The following is a 17,133-nucleotide window of genomic DNA, read 5'->3' as shown; positions in this document are numbered from 1 at the left end:
TTTGTTTGTCTGAGAAAGTCTTTATCTCTCCTTCAGTTCTGAATGATAGCCTTGCTGGATAGTGTATTCTTGGCTGCAGATTTTTTCCTTTCAATATTTTGAATGTATCATGCCACTTTCTTCTGGCCTACAAAGTTTCTGCTGAAAAATCCACTTAGAGCCTTATGGGGTTTCCCTTGTGTATAACTGTCTTCTTTTCTCTTATTGCTTTTAAATTTTCTCTTTTCATCCTTACTTTTTTACATTTTAATTACTGTATGCCTTGGTGTAAACCTCCTTGGGGTGATTTTGCTGGGGGGATCTCTCTGCCTCCTGGATCTAGATATCTCTTTACTTCCCCAGGTTAGGGAAGTTTTCAGCTATTATTTCTTCAAATAAATTTTCTGTCCCCTTGTCTCTCTCTTCTTCTCCTGGGACCCCTATAATGCAAATGTTGTTACACTTGATGCAGTCACTGAGTTCCCTAAGTCTGTTCTCATTTGTGTATTTTTTTTTCCTTACCTGCTCAACTTGATTAATTTCCATTACTCTGTCTTCCAGATCATTAATTCATTCCTCTGCCTTTTCTAGCCTGCAATTTATTCCATCTGGTGTATTTTTTAATTTCATTTATTGTGCTCTTCATCTCTGATTCTTTTTTCTCTCTTTGTTAAGGGTCTCCCTGATGTTCTCCACTCTTTTCTCAAGTACAGCGAGTATCTTTATGATCATTACTTTAAATTATCTATCAGGCATATTACTTATATCCATTTAGCTTAGATCTCTTGCTGTGGTTTTGTCCTCTTCTGTCGTTTGGGACATATTCGTCTCATTTTGTCTAGTGCTCTGTGTCTGTTTCTGTGTGAGAGGAAAGTCAGCTATGTCTCCTGCTCATGAAAGTAATGGCCTTATGAAGAAGAGGTCCTGTAGTGCCATGCAGCACAGTATCCTCTGTTTACCAGAACCTGGTACTTCAAGGGGTGTCTCCTGTGTGTATTGCATGCATCCACTATTGTGTCCTGGCCACTTTTTCCTTCAGTCTAGTTGTCTAGAAAGGCTCTCTTTGCCTGTTTTGCCCAGTGTTTGGTCCACAGGTGGGGTATGCAATTTTATCAAGGTGCACTTAGGACTTGCAAGGCCCTCCACCACCACCAGGACTGAGGCACTGCAACACGGATTGGGAGGTGGGTTGGGAGATGCAATGTTGGCACAGTCTTCTCGGGGAGGGGACTGAGGCAAACTTGACTGGAAAAGGTAGATCCACCAAAGCACAAGGAGTTGGGGTTTGGTGTTAACAACTTAGGTAGCAAATAGTGAGTGCGGCTGCCGTTGGCTCCTTTGTTCCTGGAGAAGCTCCTCCGTGATCCCTGGCCCTCTAGGACACACTCAGGAATGAGTCAATTACTCTCCCTCTCATATGCCCCAAGCATTTTTTAAACTGCTGCTTCTGTGCTGTATTTCCGCTGGCTTTTTGTCTTGCTGTCTCTTTAAGAGCAGGGACTCCGCTTCCTATTGCCCTCCGGGCTGTCCCAGAACCGAGCGCATTGATTTTCTAAATTCCGTGCTTTCAAACAATGAATCATGGAACACTACATCAAAAACTAATGATGTACTGTTTGATGACTAACATAACATAACATAATATGAATAAATAAATAAATAATGTTGTAGGGTGACTAACATAACATAAATGTAATATAAATAAATAGATAGAAAGATAGATAGATAAATTAATTCCATGCTATAAGTCCCACTGGTTTTAAGAACTCAGGAAATTTGGCCCTCTCACTTTGAAAGCCAAATGTTACAGGAATTCCTCTTCCTCATGCAGGCTTCCCAGTGATAGTTTGTTTCTTTTCCTCTCCCAGCCTGCAGCTCCCTTCCCCTGGCCAGCCCAGCAGCCTACAGCAGCAGTTTGGCTCCTCACCACATCTCCGCCCTCCCTGCCCTCTTCAGTATATCCTCTTCCCACCTTCAGTTGTGGAGTCTGTTCTGCCCGCCTGTGGGGGGGGGCGGCGCGCGGGTGGTGGTTCTGGGTTATTTACACTGATGTGAGTGTTATCTGGTTGTATGCATGGGACAAGGAGAGCTTAGGGTCCTCTTACTCCACCCTCTTTCCAGCCTCCCCCCTGGTCTGGCTTCTTTCAAGATTTTTTTTCTTTGTCTTTGATTTCCTGAAGTTTGAATATGATTTTTTTTACTATAGTTTTTTTGTTTGTTTTTTATATTATTCCTCTTTGGTATTCTCTGAGCCTTTGTGACATTAATTTGGAGGAATTCTCAGTCACTGTTGCTTCAAATATTGCTTTTGTTCTTTTCTCTCTCTGCTATTCCCATTACATGTATGTTACACGTTTTGTAGTTATTCCACAGTTCTTGGATAATCTGTCCCTTTTTTGTATTCCAGTCTGTTTTCTCTTTGCTTTTCCATTTTAGAAATTTCTCTTATGTTACCAAGCTCAGAGAGTCTATCCTTAGCTATGTCCAGTCTACTAATAAATCCATCAAAAATATTCATTTATGTTATTTTTATCTCCAGCATTTCTTTTTGATTTATTCTTAGAATGTCCATCTCTCTGTTTATATTTTACATTATCTGTCTCTTCCTGCATGTTGTCTACTTTTTCCATTAAAGCCCTTAACATATAATTTTAAAATATTCTGGTCTGAAAGCTTCAGTATTCATGCATATATTACTTGTTCAGTCTCTTCAAACTGTTTTTTGTCTGCTAGTATGCCTTGTAATTCTTTGTTGAAAAGTAGACATACTAGATAAAAGGAACTGTGGTACATAGGCCTTCAGTAATGTAGTGATAAGAGTAGAGGGAGAAGCATTCTATAGTTTTATAATTAGGTCTCAGTCTTTTGGTGAGCCTGTGCCCCTGGACTGTAACCTCCAGTGCTCAGGTTTTTTCTCCCTTTAGGTGAGACAGGATGTTTGGAGAGAGCTGGAGTTGTATGTTTCCCTTAGTCCATGTGGAAAGCTAGAAGGGCTAGAATTGATATTTCTCTAGCATTCCTAAAAAGTGTAGTAAGGACATGGAGAATTTGGAACTCTCATATATTAGGAGAGTTACTCCTCTCCTAATGTTAGGAGGAATGTAAAATGGTTCAGATGCTTTTGAAGACACTTTGGCAGCTCCTCAAAATGTTAAATATGGAGTTACCATATGACCCAGCAATTCCATTCCTAGGTATATGCCCAGGAGAATTGAAAACATGTCCACAAGAAAACTTGTACACAAATGTTCATAAACAGCATTATTCACAGTGACCAAAAAGTGGAACCAACCTAGGTCTATCAGCTGATAAATGGATAAGCAAAATGTGACGTAGCCCTACAATGGAATATTATTTAGCCATAAAAAGGAACGAGGGGCACCTGGGTGGCTCAGTCGTTAAGCATCTGCCTTCAGCTCAGGTCATGATCCCAGGGTCCTGGGATCGAGCCCCACATTGGGCTCCCAGGGAGCCCGTTTCTCCCTCTCCCACTCCCCCTGCTTGTGTTTCTGCTCTCGCTATCTCTCTCTCTGTCAAATAAATAAAATCTTAAAAAAAAAAAAAAGGAGCGAAATGCTGATGCATATAGTGTGATGAAGCTGGAAGACCTTTATGCCAAACGAAAGAAGCCAGACACAAAGGGCCACATAGTGTATGATTGCATTTATATGAGATGTTCAGAAGAGGTATAGCCATAAAGACGGAAAGGAGATTAGTGGTTACCCAGGCCTTGGAGAAGGGGAGAACGAGGAGTAACTGCTAATGGGTACCAAGTTTCCTTGTGGGATGATGAAAATGTTCTAAAATCAATTATGGTGTTGGTTGTATGGTATAGCCTTGTAAATACATAAAAGCCACTGAATTGTATACTTAAAGGGGTGAGTTTTATGGTGTGTGAATTATATGTTTAAAAAAATAAAGCAACTTAGGGTGGCCTTTGATATGAGTCAGGGATAGGGAGTGTGAAGAGAGGAGGGTGAGTGGGAGGGTTTGGGTGACTTAGGTTTGAATTGGTTGGAAAAGTTTGACAGAACTGATAGGGCAGTTGGGGAAGATCCTAAGAAAATGTAGAATGATTGCTGAGAACATTGAGGGCCTAGTTGTGGTTGGATAAATTTATAGGAGCACCCTTTGTTTTTTGATTTTTCTCCAACACCATCTTGAGCTAAAACTCAGAATTGATCTATATCTGAGGTGTAGAAGGAGTAGCAAGGCAAAAGATTTGAGAGTGTTGACAAAGGAATATTTGAAATGTGGCCGTGGAATCTAAGCTGGACAGAGAAGGGAAAATCAAGGGTCAGTGAATAGAAGTTTGTGTGGTTAGAGGTCAGTTGTAGTAGAAGTAATTGAGAGAGCCAAAATGGTAGGGAATAGTGGTCAGAAATACTTGAATTTGAGGTTGGTTGGACAAACGACACGATTTTTAAAAGAATGGGAGTTTTACGTTAGGCTTTTAGTGTGGAAAATGAGGGCAGAATCCCTTTTTTCAACTCTGAGGTGTGTGATGGGGAGGGAATATGGTGCCTCTCCGTGAAAGAACTTAATGAAGTGGGATTAACATATGAAAGGAAGGAAAGGGCACTTGAAAAGAGCCAACCCCAGAAAACCTAAGTACAAATTAGGCTTCCAGCACTGTCCAACACATGTGGAATAATGTAGTCTCATTGTTGAGATCATCCCTTTTGTTGGGAAGGGTTACTAGGAAAATCTTAGTTGAGGAACATTTCTTAAACTCCACCTGTATTGACCAAAGCAATGTTCTGAATATGATTTGGCTCCCCATATTTACTACAGGGAGAAAATGTGTTGATTGGCCAATAAATATCTAATGTGCTTAATATAATTGTCATTAAAATATCTTAAATTGGCACCATGTTTTATACATCATTTTTTTTTCAGTGAGTGGCTGGTGTTGGAGGGTATTTTTGGATTTTCACAGCTACAGTCTAGACCCTTGTTCAAAGTGTAAGCCCCAAGGTAATACCGTTTTTTGAGGCCTCCAGGTAGAAGCCTTCACTGGGAGGTCCCTACTGTAAGGAAACGTCTGCCTGATATGCTTACTTATGTAAACTGCAGTGGAGAACCAGAGTTGTATATTGCTTTGTCTTTGCATATTTCTCTTCTTTTCCCTTCCAGAACAGCATTCATTACATTTCTTAAGTGCTTCACATAGACTTTCAAAGTTCAGTGTGACCTCTGTACTGGGACATTATCAGACACAGATGCTACACTGGAAGGCTTTTTGGCAGTCAGTGGCTTGGGCTGTGATTCTGTTTGAATCACCCCCTCACGGACCATATGAAAGCAGATTCTTGCAGGATCCCAGTCATGTTCTTGGGAATCATTTTCTTTTCCAACTTATTGGACTAGTTTAGAAGCCTTTGGGTTTCACTGGACTTTTTCCTCATTTCCTTCTTTTGTTGATCTTGGCCCCTTAACCTTCCACCCACTTTATTACTCATTTCTTAGGGACCTGACTACTCTGTAACGCTAGAGAAAATATATCTGAAGCCATATGGGTTGAGTAAAACCAACTTAAGAAAAGAAAAAAAAGCAAGAAATTTGTGTTCTTTCAACTTCCTTTGTTTATATGATCTGTTTATACGTTACTAAGGTTGTGTTGTCCAGCTACCTCCCAATATCTCAACAATGACTGAAGGAAGATAACTGGGCAGCACCCTAAGAGGGTCATGGTGGCATAGTGAATGACAAGACACTTCATTCACCCCCTGCCAGATAATATATTGCCTTTGAGTTTTGAGGAATGCCAGGAGCTTCAGATGCTGAATCTTAAAAGTTCTTGAAAGGCCATTTGCATTTAGGGAGACGTTTAGAAAGAAGCCAGCTAACTGAGTCCTTCCTTATAAAGTTTTGGAATAATTATCTGGCTATTTGAATGTTTGCTCGTGGTTTACAGGTAAGCTGTATGGCATCTAATTGATTAATGGTTTTTTTGCTCAGATGAATATCAGGATAAGGTGATGTTAGCAGCCCTTAAAGTCCAGGCTCTAATCTGGTCTGTGCATAATGTGAATTAAAATTAAATTAAAGTGTAGTACACTTACATCAGGATTATTCTAGAAAACATCTAGAATGGAATTTTGTGGTATTTGTTAGAGCCCCTTGTAAACCCCCCTGTCTTGAAGGAATTGGGAAGGGTTAGCAAACATCCCTGCACGTGGAATAAACTCCTGATTGAGTCTAAAGTTCCTCTCTCTGCTTTCCATGCTCCACCCACCACAATGGGTAAGAGACATACAGATGCGTTTTTTCCACATTAAGCCGTGTAGGAACCTTGGTCTGCTAACTAACAAATGTAGAAGGAAAAACAAGAAAATAAGTAAGAATAAGAAAGAGGTAAACCGTCAGTGTTACCATTTCGGAAGTATAGGACTCTGCTGAGCATTTAGAATTTGGTGTCGGCGTCATCCGTCTCTTCTTGGTGTTTCCTCCTCCGAAGGATGACTCCTAGCTCCGCCTGGCCTGCTGTGCCTTCCCCTTAATTGCGGTTTCACTCGGTCCCCTTAGCAGCAGCCCCTGAAATAACTGCTGAGGGAGCTCCGAAGTGAATTCTCATAATGTGCTTCTCAGTTCTCCCTGTTTGATTGAGGCACTCTTTCTTGGTTGGTGTGCCATTCCACCTAAGTGGCTACGGTTCGGGGTCACTACTAAACATTCTGTTTGAGTATCACTTTCACGATGAAGGGGAAGCTGCTGCTTTTAGCTGTATGGGGTGACGCCCTCAGTGGTAAGCCTTGAAAGGGAAAATCTTTCGTTGTAGTGATATGCTAAATGAAATTACTCTCTGTCACTCTGTCCTTTTATCCTTTCAATCTGATAACCTCAAGTTCTTGTGATTTATTTGGTTTCCTTCAGTTGAGCTCAGTAGTTTCCTGTATCCAGGTGCATGCTATTTCCGTTGGTCATCATGGGGATGCAGAGCATATTTCTGACCTGGAAGTGTGGTTGCTTTAACTCTGTACCACATCAGTCTGCCTTCCAGCCTCCACTTCCTCTGCATTATTTCCTTTTGGAGGTCTCAGTTTTTTACCATTTAATCTAAGGATGATTCATCTGGGACTGAGACCCGGTAATGCTGTAATAACAATACCTTGCTTTATATAATAATACTCAAAGCACTTAGGATCTTAGCCTTTCTCTGTTTATGAAGCTCTTTCAGCTTAATCCTCACAATAACCCTGTGGGTCAAGTCAGCAATTTTGTCTGTGTCTAAGCTGGTAAAACTATATCTCAAAGACACTGAATAACTTGTTCAGGGTCACAGTGCTTCTGAGTTACTCTGCTTAACAATTTTTACAGAAAATGAAGAATGCTTTTGAAGATATTCTGATTGAACAAAAAGGAATTTCCAAACTGTGTCCCATTTATTAAAATCTAACTGTTTTTAGTCTGGTCGGTCGGTAAGACCAAAGTCAAGAACCCATTAACCAGAGTTTAAATTGACATGTCCAAGTCAAGAAAATAAATATTTAGGTCAGTTTCTGTTCTGCTGCTGATGTGGTAAGTTTAAGGAAGGCTGGCTCTTAAATTACTGGAACTTCAACTGGAAGTAATTAAAGCATTATCATTATTTTCTTATCCTCTCTTTCTTTTAGAGAGATGGAAACCTTGATGACTAGCTCCACCCTGCCACCCCTTTTTGCAGATGAAGATGGCTCTAAGGAGAGTAATGATCTGGCTACAACTGGGTAAGCAGCTGCTTTGGGACACTGGGCCTCTCGACCTAGGCTTCAAAACAAAATGTGTGAGGTCCTAAAGAGACCATTTTATAGCATAAAAATAGAAGGTATGTTTGTTATGCTTTGCAAAGAGAGTGAGAGCCACTGTAAGCTGCTTTATAATCTGCATTCAACTGTCATCTGCCGTGCTCTGGTTCCTGTGAACTGGAACAGCAGTATATGGACCTAGGAAACATCATCGGTTCCTCACAGTTAAGAGAATTACATAGTCACCATTAAGTAAATACCTACCACAGGGCCAGCTCTGAAAATCAAGTTCATTTTCTGTTTGAATTGCCACAGATACTGAAGTAATTTTTCCCCCAAAGGTCAGATTGTTTTTTTAGATCAGATTTTTTTTTTTTTTTAAGATTTTATTTATTTATTTGACAGCGAGAGAGAGAACACAAGCAGGGGGAGTGGGAGAGGGAGAAGCAGCCTTTCCGCTGAGCAGGGCGCCCGATGCGGGGCTCGATCCCAGGACCCTGAGATCATGACCTGAGCCGAAGGCAGACGCTCAACGACTGAGCCACCCAGGCGCCCCCAGATCAGATTTTTTAATAAGGCTCTTTTATTCAAGATGCCTGCAAGCTCTGACTGACTTCTGTTCCTTTTTTTCCCCCGTCTCCTTTCTTTGATATTTTCGGACAAATGTGTAAAGGAATATAAAAAAGGACTAATAGCAGTAGTCCCTCTTCCCTTGAAAATCTCTGTTCCACTTGAATTCTTATCTTTGTACTTAGAAGTTATTTGCCATGGAAAAAATATATTCACTAATAGATTGAAGTGCTAGCTAATCTCTACGACAAATTATTTTAACATTCTATAGTGCTCTTTAAATATAAACTACACTTTGCAATTCTGCTTCCTTCCTTCACATTTCTTTCTTTCCTCATTAATATCTGCCTTTTGACCTTACTATTCAGATAAAACTGCTCTCCAAGACTTTTCTAAAAGCTGCCTCGTTGCTAAATCCAATTCATTCAAGAAAAATGTTCTGAGTGTCTCCTATGTGCCAGACACTGTTCTAGGCACTGAATACTACGCAATGACCAAAGCAGACAAAAATACCAGCCCTGTAGAGCTTAAAGCCTCCTGGGGACATCAGGCAATAAACAGGGCAAATAGGTAAAATACATACTGTGTTGTTAAGAACTATGGATTAACAAATAAAGCAGGGAAGAGGGATAGGAAGGCTTTGGGGTACCGTTTTAGATAAGATGGCCCCAGAAAGGCTTTAAACGTAGATTGAATAAAGACCTGGAAGAAGTAAGGTAGCTAGAATACAGTTCTCTAGGGAAGATTATTCAAGGCAGAGGGAGAAGTAAGTGTAAAACTCCCTGAGTTAAGAGTGTTTCTACCTTTTAGAAATAGCCAGGAGGCCAGTGTGGCTGGAGCAAAGCATTCCAGGGGAAGGGTAATAGAGGGCTACATCAGCACTTTCTAAGTCAGAAAGTCTGAGTGAGGGCCAGAGGTTTTACACTGTAGTAGGTTCCCAGGCGATGTCAATGCTGCTGGTGTGAGGCCCATACTTTTGAGTAGCAAGGGACTAGATCGTGTAGGATCTTATAGGTCAGAGTAAGCACTTTAACTGGCACTCCAAGTGAGGTGGGAAAGTTGAAAAATCATAAATCAAACCATCTTAAATTGGGGACTGCCTGTATAAATAATTTTATAAAGGAAAGAAGAAAAATGACATGGGATCAAGAGAGTGCTTTTTGTTTCATTTTGTTTTGTTTTAAGATAAGAGTAAAAATGCCACATTTGTAGGCTGATTAGGCTGATCCAGTAGACAGGGAAGAATTGATAATGCCAGAGAGGGCAGAATTGCTAAAAACCTGTCTTTGAGTAGGCTAGACACTGTGGGGTCCACGGCACAAATGGAAGGGTTGTTGACTTTAACTAAGAGCGTGCCAGTTCATTCATAGGAACAAAAGAACCTTTTTTTTTCTCTTCAGTCTTTATCCAACTTGCCATCTCCAAGGCATTTGATGCCTCTGACCGCTCCCCTCTGGTTCCTGTTCATTTCAGTCAGGGTTCATAGGATTGGTATGCTTTCCCAAACCTAGTGCCCATATTTTACTGAAATAAGAGTGTACAAGAATTAGTAACTTAAAAATTGATGGCACCATTGAAATGAGAGTGACAGTGAGAGAACAAGTTGCCGAAGACATCACAACTGAAATATCTGGAAAACACAGCTACCAAGATCAAACTGGGTTTCTGATGGCATCTCTTTTCAGAGAACATGATTGGCATTGAGTTCATAGATTCTCTTAGCCTTTTTCAAAGGACCTCAACGACCTCAAAAATGTTGGAAACTCCTGCTTAAAATCATCTATTATATTTTCTAGAAAGGGTCAGAAAAGTATAATTTCTTTCATTTCCAGGCCAGTCTGCAGCTGCTTTCATTCATTTCTCAGCCTGCTGTAATCTGGTTTTTATTCCCATAATTCCACTAAAACTATAGTCCCTAAAATTGCCAGCAACCTTCAGGTCTTCAAATTTAGCAGATACTTTTTAGCCTATCTTATTTGACATCTAGTTCATTCAAGCACTGAAACTATTTTTTTTTACTGCTCTGTAACTGTTCTGGAGACATTGTTTTCATTTACCCAAATGAGGTGGGGGAATTGAAGCCGGCTTCTGCTTCTGCTGGCAGGGAAATTTGTCTTGAACCTTGGTAAATAGGAATTTTTGATGCCGTTGATAACTGAACCATTGCACATCTGCCTGTTACTCTTAAGGTTAACCCACCCAGAGGTTCCATATAGTGGTGGAGCCACATCGTCCACCAACAATCCAGAATTTGTGGAGGATCTCTCCCAGGGTCAGTTGCTTCAGAATGAGGCCTCAAATACAACAGAAGGCACTGAACAGAGGCATGAAGACGAGGTAAGCTGAAGCATCTCTTCCTGTTACCAGTCTCTGAAGTTTCTGAAGAAGCAGTCGGCAAGGGAATTGATCGAAGTGTTCATCCTCTGGCCTTCGTACATTCTGCAGAATTTTCTTCAAAGAACCATAATTATGGTTTCACATAGAACCACATTAATGGTTTTAATGACATAGAGACAAGTAGAATCTTTTCCCCCCTACTTAATAAATTTACACCTAACATCATATTAGGTGCTCAACAAATGCTTGTTGAATGAATGATTGATTTAAATAAGTAATTAATGAGAAGTCCCCGTGCCCTTGTTGAAGACCACACATTGCACACCAAGCCCTGCAGTGTGGAGTCCTATGTGTACTGAAAGGATTCTCACCACTTACCAGGCCGTTCACCTTCCCCTAGAGGGCGTCTTTCCTAACTCACATGAGGTTCCAGGTGGGCCCCCGTCAGTCATGCCCTTTTTGGACTTTCAGCCTTCCTCACCAATGATTGATTCCATTGTCCAAGTTTTAAGGCACTCATTTTTTTTTTAGGCATAAAAGAGTAGCACCATTAATTTTGTCTTTTTCTTATTCTAAAAGAGCTTTTTTCATGTCGGCATCCTTAAAGATTATAATGAATGCTTGAAGCTTCTTAAACATCTTAAAATCCTTAGTAGCTTTAATGTTACTAAGTTTATAAGACAAAAACAGAAAAAGAAGCTGATACTAAATACGCCAATTGCCCAGTGGTGAATTATTGCACCATTTTATATATATTTCAGGGAGTACAGTCCTGTAATTAATATTTAGATGTTTTTGTCCCATTTTGCTTATCTTTTTCTTCCCTGAAATAAGACTTCTTGTATCCATAAAACTATTAACTGATAGGCTGTGTGTATTTGTAAAATTATGAAGCAGAAATGTGATGTAGTTTGCATCTCATGGAAAGGGCTGTGGTAAAACATCAGTAGTACCTCAGACCTTTCTTTAAAGTTTTTGAGGTGATTTCATCTTTTGATTTAACTAAGAACATATAAAGACCTCTGACTTTATGAAATAAACATCTTGAGGAGCAAGCCAAAAGAACTAAGTATTCATTTTGGATATATTATACTTGATGAAGTTTTTCTAAGACTTAGCTCTTAATTTAAAAATCTTTATGCTATCTGCTATGGGAAATGAACCGGTCTTTGAATGATATCAGTGAAAAACATCTTCATGAATGATTTTTAATCCCTGTACTACAACTTGTCTCTTTGTCTGCCCAGTGCTTGTGACATCTTGTTCTGATCTACTGTGATGGCATCTGCTTTACATTTCTCATTTAGAATATTCTCCTCTCAGGAGTCAGGACATTTTTTTTTTTTTTTAAGATTTTATTTACTTATTTGACAGAGACACAGCGAGAGAGAGAACACAAGCAGGGGGAATGGGAGAGGGAGAAGCAGGCTTCCCGCCGAGTGGGGAGCCTGACGCGGGGCTCGATCCCAGGACCCCGGGATCATGACCTGAGCCGAAGGCAGACGCTTAACAACTGAGCCACCTAGGTGCCCCAGGAGTCAGGACTTCTTAAGTGCATATGAGGGCCAAAGCTTATGTGATCACGGTACCCCTTATTCTCATCAGTTAGGATTAGCCTCTTAATGTAACAGTTTGTAGTGTGGTACATAAAAGGGTATGCAAGTGAACCATCTGGAGTTCCTTCTTGAAGACTGCATGGCCGTCATTTGTACCTATGACAGATTTGGAGAGCTTTGAATATCCAGCCCCTTAATAGTAGGAAAATGCAGCTCGTGTCCTGTTTTGTTCCTTTGTTTTATTGTTGTGTTATTTGGGCAGATTTTGTAATTTGGTTTTTGGTTTTTTATTTTTTCTTGTAGCAAAGAAGTAAGCGAGGAGGTTGGTCCAAAGGAAGAAAGAGGAAGAAACCTCTTCGAGACAGCAACGCACCCAAATCCCCCCTTACAGGATATGTTCGGTTCATGAACGAGCGTCGAGAACAGCTTCGAGCTAAGAGACCAGAAGTCCCATTTCCAGAAATCACAAGGATGTTAGGCAATGAATGGAGTAAACTGCCTCCTGAGGAAAAACAGGTAATTGTTCCTATTCCTGAACCTTTGCTTGATTTTGATTTTACCTCAAAGACAGCTTCTTTCAGAAAAGCAAAGAGGATGGATGGCTGGTTCTTCAGTTTTGTCACAGGGCCTAGGAGAACAGAATAGCAGGATTGACCATAGCTCTTTCCTCTAGCACAGTGGTTTTTATACTGTTTCAGGGTCTGCTGCAGGGGTACAAGCAGGAGGGACTCTAGGAGCTTCACCCCCAGGCCCCCGCTAACCAAAAGTAGCTCCGCTTTTATTTGATTTATGTGCTGAGAGTTCACATAAGAATTTTGTAAAAAGTGATTCAGTATTACAAAATTAAGAAATCTATCAGCATAATTTATTCCACCGAGTTAAATGAAAAGTCAGGGCACCTGGGTGGCTCAGTCGTTAGGCCTGCTTCTCCCTCTCCCACTCCCCCTGCTTGTGTTCCCTCTCTCGCTGCCCCTTTCTCTGTCAAAAATAAATAAAATCTAAAACTTATGACTTTTCTTTCTTTTTTTAGATTTTAAGTTAAATGAGAAAAGGTCATTTGATAAAATTCTGCTGTTCACATAAGATTTTTGTTGTAAATTTTTTTAACTAGAGTTCTGGCAAATTTAGCCTACTATGAAAAATAAAGCAAGTACTGTTTGAATTCTTTCTTCTCTAAGACAGAAACTAACACTATTGCCAAACTGAAACCAAACCATTTGTTAGAGAGAGTTCAGAGGAATTAAGTACAAGGTAGCCACAAATTGGTTGAAATGCCACAAAAGTGGAGCGATTGTAATGATTGTGGGAGTGGCTTGGGGTTAAAAGTTCCCAGCATTTGCAGCATCTACAAGATAGCTATATTTCTTTTATGTCTCATACTCTTCAAAAAGGATTCCAAACAGACTAAAACCAAATTGAAAAATACTCTCGGGAATTAACTGAATTCAGAACATTTCAAGGAGATTATATTAAGTTGCAACTTGAAGCTCTTTGTGGTAGCAAGCAAGTAGAAAGCAATGCATATCGTCCCTTGTTTCAGCTCTAATGTATAAAGGGATCCTGAGCTGTACATACTCAGTTGGTTACTCTTTTCTTTTTAATTTCTTAATTTCAAAATTAGTACATGTTCATTGTTTAAATTTTTTTAGATGTTACAGAAGTGCATAAAGAAAAAAGCAAAAGTTAACAGTAGTCCTCTCCAGAGATAACTGCTGTTAGGTAGGTAGGGCAAGGGTTTTTGTGTTTTTGTTTTTAACTTTTTATTTTTATTTTTTTTTTAAAGATTTCATTTATTTATTCGACAGAGAGAGAGAGAGCAAGTGTGCACGAGCAGGGGGAGGGGCAGAGGGAGAGAGAGAAGCAGGCTCCCCGCTAAGCAGGGAGCCTGACGCGGGGCTCAGTCCCGGGACCCCGAGATCATGACCTGAGCCAAAGGCAGACGCTCAACCAACTGAGCCACCCAGGTGCCCCTAACTTTTTATTTTGAAAAAAATGCAATGTGCAAAGAGTTACAAACACAGAATAGTACAAAGAACACCCAAATATCCTTTACCCACATTCGCCTGTAGTTAACACACTTACCCCATTTCTCCATTTGTATGTGCACCCACACTCTCCTGGGCAAGCTTCACGTGTATGTGCACTCATGCTCACACCCACTCACTCTATCACTCACTGACACAGACATGCATGTATGCTCATGCTCTCTACCACTAACACACACGTGCATGCACACTCATGCTCATGCACTCTCTCACACATACACACACACACACTTTTTCCCAAAATCATTTGAGGGTAAATTATATACCTCATAGCCCTTTACCCCTAAATATCTTAGTGTGTGTTTCCTAAAAATAGGCATATTCTTTTACACCATAGTTTCATTATCACTTTTACAATTTTATATTAACACAATAGTAGTTAGTAGTCAGATCTCTGGATTCCTTTAACCTGGACTATTTCCACAGCCTTTCTTTGTCTTTTATGACATTGATACTTTTTAAGAATGCAATCCCTCCCTCTTCCTCCACCTCCTTTTTGTTTACTTCTAACTGAACATTCCTCATTTTGTACTTCTCTAATGTTTCCTTGTGATTAGATTGAGATTATGCATTCTTAGAATACTGCATAGGTGGTGGTGTGTCCTTCTCCGAGGATCACATGTGCAGGCACACAGTATCCTTTTATTCCTCATTGGTAATGTTAATTTTGCTCACTTGATAAAGTTTTTTTATTCTCCCTTACAATTAATAAGCAGTCTGTGGAGAGACATTTTAAGAACATGCAAATAGTCTGTTCCATATCAGATTTCCCCCTAGATTTAGCATCTATTAATAACTTTTGCTTGATCTAATCTTTACCATGAGGGCTGCAGAATGATAATTTTCCAGCTCCAACACTCCCTCCATGTTTACCGGTTGGTGCTTGGCATTCTAACCTAAGCAAGCGCCCTCTTCCTCCCCGCCCCACCCCTGTTTATGTATTTTTTTGTTACTTATTTATGGTTGGTATGAGCATATTAATTTCTTTTTTCCCAATGGTTAATAGTTTTATTACTCTACTTCAGTGTTTGGGTACTTAAATTGTGCCAGATTTACTAGTTGGGGTGTCCCCTCCATCTGGCTCTTGTGCAAGACAAGGTTTTTAACATAATATCTGCCTCCAGTTTTTGTCCATTTAAAGGCACTATTTTTATACTTTATTCCTTAAACGTAATTGATGAATGAAAAGGACAAGGCACTAAACAAAATTATCCTGGTAGATCAATGACTTTGTTTAAATAATTAATAACACAAAGTATGTAGACATAGGCTCTTTTCATAGGAGTCCATTTTAGGTCCATAGGATGAGGTCATTCCTTTTTATGTTCTTTGTGTCTCCCGGCTTTAGTGCTCCACTCTTCTGGCTCTTAAAAGGCCAATTGATGTATGAGATCATTCTCCGAATGGGTTGGAGATAGAGAAACAAAGTAATATTCCATCCTTTCTCCTGGGAAGACTAAGTGTGTCTATATGGTCTTCAGTCCTCTTGAGGACTCTAGTAACCATGTGTAGATTAGAGGACTAACTGTAATATCTTCTTGTGAATATTTTATGAGAATGATCTCAATAGAACTTGTCTTCATTAAGTTAGAAAAGGCAATAAATAGTCTAAAGAATCACAGTCACCTATTTCTTTTATAATTGAGAGATTATATTTTATTCTATCCATATGATTTCTTTATTCTCCCTTAGAGCTTATCCCTTATATACTTTCTTTCCATGTTCTAATTGTCCTCTGTTGTCTTCAAGGAGTTCACTGATACCCAAATAAAGATCTGTTTCTTGAAAATAATTGCACATTTCTTTCCTAGCGCTATCTTGATGAAGCAGACAGAGATAAGGAGCGTTACATGAAGGAACTGGAGCAGTATCAGAAGACTGAGGCCTACAAGGTCTTCAGTAGGAAAACCCAGGACCGTCAGAAAGGCAAATCTCATAGGCAAGGTACCAGAACCAGAACGAAATGTTTTTTGTAGTTTGTTGTGCATGATAGAGTGTCACAAAGCCTACTGTTAGAGTGATAAATACAAAAGATAAGTTTCCGTCATTTCTCTATTCTACATTCACTTACAAACGGCACCTTGGAATTTTATTAAAATCACATTGCTCTCATTTAAAAACTTCAGTTGGGTTTCCATATCCAGTATCAAACAATTTGACTGGTGTTCCAAGACCCTTTTTAGTTGCCTGCGTGTTTTTTTCTAATTCCCAGTTTAGGCGTTTCTCTGCCTCTAAAGTCTGTCTACTAAACTACATACCTGCCTTCCTTTAACACCTGTAAGCCTTCATGCACCATTTCTCCCAGCCCACAGTGACCATCCTTCTCATTCATCCATTCACGTTTTCCTGTACTCGAACAGTACATAGTTAGCACCTCCTGGGATACATCAGGCTTTCACCTAGGCGTTAAAGATGCAACAGTGACAAGATAGCCAAGACCCCAGCCTTCATGGATCTTTTGTCCTCCGTTAAAATTGTTCATCACACCCTTCAAGTATTGCTTCAAGCTCCCTTTCTTCAGGAGACATTGCCAAAGAAGCCCCACCCACAGCTTGTCTGTTGTGCACACAGCCTTTGGCATGCATCTCCTGTCCACTCTCGCACTCTATTCTCTTCAGAGGTAGGAACTGCGTCTGCTCTTTCTCTTGTGTCTGACTATAACTAACTGTAGTGTGGCACAGTTCATTTGCTTGGATTTGTTATTGTTTTGTTTTGTTCTTCAAATTAACGTTCTCTTATTCTTTTGTATTTTTAGATGCGGCCCGGCAGGCCACTCATGATCATGAGGTAATTTGCTGTCTATGTATCATATATCTATGTAGAATAAGGTTGCTGTTTGTCATGTTATCGGACTTTTTTTTTTTTAATGAATGACAGAGTATTTCCTACCCCATAATTCAGATGGGGTGAGTTGCTTTT

At 40.0% G+C, this 17,133-nt stretch overlaps 1 protein-coding gene across 3 annotated transcripts in view; it reads left to right on the top strand.

The window, feature by feature from the left end:
- HMG20A (high mobility group 20A) overlaps nt 1-17,133 on the top strand; it is a 75,818-nt gene that overhangs the window by 44,568 nt on the left and 14,117 nt on the right. For all 3 annotated transcript variants that reach the window (XM_032417078.1, XM_032417076.1, XM_032417077.1), the window contains 5 exons: nt 7,596-7,688; nt 10,466-10,613; nt 12,473-12,685; nt 16,026-16,158; nt 16,970-17,001. In XM_032417078.1, coding sequence (XP_032272969.1) covers nt 7,600-7,688; nt 10,466-10,613; nt 12,473-12,685; nt 16,026-16,158; nt 16,970-17,001 — 615 coding nt within the window. In that variant the 5' untranslated portion in view covers nt 7,596-7,599. The remainder of the gene's footprint in view (nt 1-7,595; nt 7,689-10,465; nt 10,614-12,472; nt 12,686-16,025; nt 16,159-16,969; nt 17,002-17,133) is intronic.

Source organism: Phoca vitulina, unplaced genomic scaffold, assembly GCF_004348235.1.
Source record: "Phoca vitulina isolate PV1807 unplaced genomic scaffold, GSC_HSeal_1.0 scaffold20, whole genome shotgun sequence".
In the NCBI taxonomy this organism is placed as follows: domain Eukaryota; kingdom Metazoa; phylum Chordata; class Mammalia; order Carnivora; family Phocidae; genus Phoca; species Phoca vitulina.
Note: the sequence above shows the minus strand (reverse complement) of the source record. Positions and strands in the feature narration are given on the sequence as shown.